The sequence below is a fragment of the Furipterus horrens genome, unplaced genomic scaffold, assembly GCF_987537825.1.
Source record: "Furipterus horrens unplaced genomic scaffold, mFurHor1.1.pri manual_scaffold_8, whole genome shotgun sequence".
Classification (NCBI taxonomy): domain Eukaryota; kingdom Metazoa; phylum Chordata; class Mammalia; order Chiroptera; family Furipteridae; genus Furipterus; species Furipterus horrens.
The window spans coordinates 35953623-35959622 of NW_028327178.1; the positions used below are offsets into that span (position 1 = coordinate 35953623).

A 6000-nucleotide genomic window follows, 5' to 3' on the forward strand; every position below is an offset into this window, starting at 1 on the left:
TTAAAAAAATTTATTAACTTGAAAATGCTCAAATTTCTTTGATCAAGAAATTTCAATTCTTGTTTTCTGTCCCAAGAAAATAGTCAAGTTACAAACTATAACTACAAAAACATTTGGTTTACTTTTATTTATAAGTTAACTTTTTTTTTATTGATTGATTTTAAAGAGAGAAGGGAGGGAGAAAGGCACTTATTTATGATTCATTGGTTGTGTTTAGTATGTACCCTGACCAGGGATCGAACCTGCAACCTTGGTGTATCGAGACAATGCTCTAACCAACCAAGGTACCTGGCCAGGGCATAAGTAACTTTTTAAACAAAAGAGCATAAGCAACCTAAATAGATAAAATAAAGGAATGATTAAATGATGGATTATGTAGCCACTGACATAAACTTTGGATTTTATAACATACAACATTATCACTATCTAATGGTAAGCATAAAGCAAGATACAATAATTACACCATAGACTTCCAATTATGTAAAAATAGAGTAAGTATGCATATATACCCCTGTCCCCTGCCAAAGAAACTAAAAGCTTTTGGGGAATTAAATGTTTTATACAGTTTGGTTGCAGTGGTCGCAATACCTTTGTCAATGTTTTCAAAACTGTTAATAGTTCCTTTAAAAAAAAAAGTTAACAAAAATTGTAGTTCAATAAAGTTGGGATTAAAAAAAAAGAGACTAAAAATATACTCAGTATATTTTGGAATAAGTCTTTTAGGTTTTCCTAACTTCTTAAAACAATTATCATTTTTCAAGTTTAAAAAATAGGGAAAGGCAAGCCATTGAGGTTATTTAAATATCTGTCCTATTGAGAATTTTGTCAGTGCTAATACTATAAACATATAGCAACTACAGAGTACCTAGAGCCAAATGTTATACAGGTACCTTAAGTATTCAGGACATTCCTGCTATACAACAATGTATTCCACACAAGTGGCCTGCAATGTTTTATGACATGCAGGCCTATATTTTTATTGTATTTAATCCTTATCATATTTCTAAGAAAAAGGTGTGATTCACTATTAGGACATAAGAAGAGGTTTGGGATGAGACGAAAAACGTGCCCAAGATCACAAAGCTATTAAGGTGAAAAGCTGAGATTCAAATCTAGGTCTGTTGATTCCAAGGCCAATATTCTACTCTATAAAGCTACATTCCACTACTTTCTCCAAAAGGCTAATCCTCCAAGCCCCTTGGTATCTACATACTTGATTAGAACACCACCTAGTCCTTACTTTGTGTCCCTGAACTAAACCTTCCCAGCTACTATGTACTACTTTACTTCAAGCTAACAAGAGCCCTCTTAGGCATAGTTATTCAGTAAGTAACAAATCTATATATCATCATTCAGTCCACATTTCTCTATATTCAAAATCTTTCTCTCTTCACTCAATTATAAAACTCACCTCTTACCTTTAATTAGAATTAAGCCTGAGTCCATTGGTAGGTTTTTTACAAATTAAGTATTAATGTAGTTAATTATGTACTTAAACAATCTTTTGGGGGTAAAATTTGGCAATACCTATTAAAATATTACCTTTACAACCAACAATTCCACATCTAGCAATTTGTCCTATAAAAACATGTGGTTACAAAGCTGCACAAAACATACAAAAATGTTTATTATAGCATCATTTGTAATAGCAGAAAATAGTGCACACAATAGACCTGGTGGCTCTGGCTCAGGAGTTTGGGTGTAGTCCCACAAATCAAAAGGTCACTGGTTCAATTCCAGGTCAGGGCACATGCCTGGGTTGCAGGTTCAGTCCCTGGCTGGAGTGTGTACTGAAGTGAGCCAGCCAACTGATGTTTCTCTCCATTTTTCTCTCCTCTCCCCTCTCTCAAAAGTCAAAAATAAAAATAAAAAAGACTATGAATAGGAAAATGTTCCCCAAATGATGGTACATCAATACAATGGACTACTAAGTCATTCAAAAAATGAGGAAGGTTTCTAGGAACTAACATAAAAAGATACAACAAAACTGTTAGTAATACACTGGTGAAGTCAATATTAATTTCAGAAATTTTTCTTACATGAACATATACCACTTTTATAAGCAGAATAAGCAAAGAAATAAAAAATAAAATGCACTGATATGTGTGAGGGCCCTTGGAATCCTTTAAGGGATGCAGTCTGATTACCCCCTACTCTCTCCACATATACTCATGCCTGCATTCAAATACTTAGTGCCTTCCCTGGGCCAAGAAATATACTAGACCCAGTGGATAACAAAGTCAGCAACATAGAGTCCCTACCTCACTGTGAAACTGACAATCAAAAGGGAAGCAATAAAACTGAACTGTGAGAAGCATGGTGGTAAGAGTACAGAGTGCAAGTGAGAACACAAAATCGGATTACCGAATCTAGCCTTGAAAAAAGGCTGCACAAATGGAGTACCAGCACTCTCACCTGAGGGGTAACTATCCACAGACTGAATAACGCCATTGACATTAACGGGGATAAGCTGACTCCCACTGCCTTTGAAATCCCAAGAGCCGATGGCGCACAAGATGAGCACTGAAAAGAAGAGTCTCTCATTTCATGAAACCCAGCAGCACTGTGACAACTGTGGAAGCTGATGATCATGTAATATCCCTTCAATAAACCTGGGGTGGAAACAAGAACCACTAGCTCATCCAGGAACTAGTTCAGGAATTTGAGAATGCATGCAAATCCCATGCCACCTCTCAGCATGAAGGAATTGATGAAAAAGGACCTCAAAAGTCTCAGCAGGAACTTTCACAAACTTCTGTACAGTGTGACTGTCAAGCAAAATTTACCACAGCTAATGACATAAAAGAAATAAACAAGTCCTTGCTCATCACTCTCAAACAAATGATAGGAAAGACACAGAATACTAAGAAAAGAGCCACAGTCTGGCCTAAAATCCCACATGTTCACAAATAAAAAAGACTGAAGAAGTTACCAAAAACATTCAACAGAAGAATAATTTTCAGCTTCACTATAGTTTCTTTCATTTCTTCAGAAATGTCCCCTCCTTTTTAGTTCCAGTCCCTATTAAACTATAAAAACCTGTGGTGTATATTTACATTTTTAAAACCAGTTCTGTTCACAGAGGAAATTCTGAAGTAAAGAGAAAAACAAATACTTAAACTATAAGTATACTATACTGAAAGTATAAGATGTCTATATAATTAAAGAAAGCATCATTAAGTACTCAATTGCTAATGGTCAATATACAAAAATAATAATACAGGAATCATAACCTTTTAAAAATGCTTATCAGTGTTTCCATTTCATCCTTCCAACTATTGGTTATCTTCTGCATCAATGAGAACACAAATGTTAGTATGCTATTCTGCCACACATCAGAAATTTCCATAAGCTGTTCCTCAAAAGCACCTTCCCACCTTCTTTGTTAACTAACAATTCCTGAAGGAAATTTATCTCCTCTCTTTTATGGGAGTTTCTCCATGGTCAACAGCATAAAATGTTAGCGCCATGCATACTTAGGCTGTGGTCCTGGTTTACTGCTATTAGCTCTGGCAAGTTTCAGTTTGGTTTCTCCGTGTATTAAAAAGTTTAGGCTCTAAAATCACCCTTTAGCCTGATACTCAATGAGGAATACTGTACATACATGTCAAGTGGTAAGCACAGTGTTGTGGAAAAAGTAACGTAAAACAGACCTGAGTTCAGATTCCCTACGACACCTGAGTTTTGCATTGGGCAAGTTACTCTTAGAGAAATGTTATTTGCTACCTACCTATTATGACCAACAAAACAAACGAATATAAATAATGTATTAAAAGTGCCTAGTCCTCAATAAGTGATCAGTACACCCTCCACAAGTGATCAGCAAGTTCTCACTCTTGAAAGTTCTCCCGTTTTAATATATTTTTAAATTGTTTATAAACAAACTTCAGAGTACACAGGTGCTTAGTTTTAAAAAATTAGAGGGTGACTTAAAACACATTCATAACTACTTTATAAGAATGCATGCAGAATGACAATTTAGAACTGGCAGAAAGTGTAATCCAGTGAGTGATGTGCATAACTTAACAAGCATATGTACCTGTGTACCATACAAAGTTCTGAGACAACTTTATCAGAAGAGAAGAACGTAAATCTTTCTGCAATGTTCATGACCAAATAAAACATTAGCTACAAAAGAGTCTCCATCATTTTGCTAGGGGATCCTGAAATCGTTTAAATCAAATGCTTTGACTTCTTTACCATCTTGGCTTGTCAGAGTTCCAATTACTGCAGAGCAAAATTCAATCCGAGGAACATGTGAGATGTGCTTTCTGCCCCACCCACTGAAATCCCAAGAGTCCTTCAAGCTGAGGAAACAAAGTAGAACACTCAAATACCTTTCATTATATTTATAATATTTAAATGATCACAGAGCAAAATTCTTGCATAAATCATGAAGAAAAACCCCACAGTGTAAACTCTAGAATAAAAAGAAGTCGCATACTCATAAACTGTAACATTCATAGTCCTTCAAATAGCACAATCGCATTGCTCTAATCTACTTGTCAACTCTGGCACTTTTTCCCTGGAAGAGGGAGTATTCTAATCACAAGTTACATCACACATCTAAAGACTGTGCACAAAGCAACATTATTCGCTTCTGGTGCTATTCTTTGCTTAAATTTAAATTTTTGACTTGCTTCAATTTAAAATCATCTTTGCCTTAACACCCAAAAGCCATTTAAATACACTTTTTGTTAACATCATAATGTGCGGATATATAAACTGATCCTTTCTCCACATGGAAATAAACTTAGCTATACTTCCCCAAGTAGGAGTCAGTGCCTCAAAGGCCTTCCAGAATATGCTGCCCCAGCTTTTACTGTCAATTAGGTGCAAAATTCCTTCCTTAAGTATGTAAAGAAAAACTATGAGTAAGGACTCAAAGAGGCTATATCAATTGCCAAATCACTGTCCTGCAAAGTCAAGATTATGAAAGGTTCTCTTGGCCGAGATATTTTTGTAAAGCTACCAGGAAGAAGGCGCAGTCCGCGGCTCTGACGTTTCCTGTGTCACCGCTGACTGGACTGATGGATAAACTGGAAAGGGGGATCAACATACCTGGAGGAAGCTGAAAATTAGCAGGCAACTGGATTGTTGTGGTGTTGGGGGCTTTCACAGCGACTATCTGAGGAGCAGGCAGCCGAGGAGCACTGCTGAGTTTAGGAAGCGCATTGACAGGAGCCACTTTGGTCACCAGGGTCCCCACAGGGGACCGTAGGGGCTGGGACACCGTGGACTCCACGCAGACATTAACAGGAGCCTTAGTCATTGCGCCCAAAGCCACGGAAGTGCTTCCCACCCGGCCCGGCAGAGCCCCGGGAGGGGCCCCAGACAGGGTCCCGGAGGCGCTCACACCAGCGGGGTTAACGGCGCCGGCCGGTTCCGTGAGACCCGCGGGCATCCCCCAGGTGGATCAGTGGCAGCTGCAGCACTTGCGTTCCGGGATAACAGGCAAGCAGAGGCTTGACAAACGGCAGCCGACTCCAGTGAAGTTCCGGCTCCACAGCATCGCTAGGAAGAGGCGCAGGAACCGCGACACATAAGTCAATGACAGGCGCCGGCTGGGAAGCAGGACACACGCGTCCGGGACCTTCCTCCCGTCCGCGTGGCCCCGCCGCCGCTTCCTAAGCGGCGCTCCCACGTGTGCTGCCTCAGCCCCGCAGCTCAGCCTCGGGTCCCGCTGCAGCAGAGCTTGGGGCTGTGCTGCTCCCGGAAGGGCGTCACTTCGGCTCTCACATCCCAACTAACTCTGCGCCGGAGTTACCCCGTCAGAAATTTCAAAACCACAAACACGAGCAACCAAGAGTACCTTACGCACACTCCGCACAACCCAGCCGAGCTACCCGGCCAGCCATGTTTATATAGCCACGCGGAGACCTCGCGCACGCGCACAGGCCACCATCACCGCCCCGGGCTTTCCCCGGAATCCGGGCGCGTGATTGGCCAAAGCCTGGAATCGCGCTCGTGATGTCACTAGGGACTGCTCCAGAGGGGCGT

The 6000-nt window shown here is 40.1% G+C and overlaps 1 protein-coding gene across 1 annotated transcript in view; it reads right to left on the minus strand.

The window, feature by feature from the left end:
• The window catches only part of TAF4B (TATA-box binding protein associated factor 4b), a 136256-nt gene extending 130537 nt beyond the window's left edge, over positions 1-5719 (minus strand). The window contains exon 1 of the mRNA XM_090285690.1: positions 5062-5719. Coding sequence (XP_090141816.1) covers positions 5062-5404 — 343 coding nt within the window. The 5' untranslated portion in view covers positions 5405-5719. The remainder of the gene's footprint in view (positions 1-5061) is intronic.
• Positions 5720-6000: the final 281 nt, after the last annotated feature.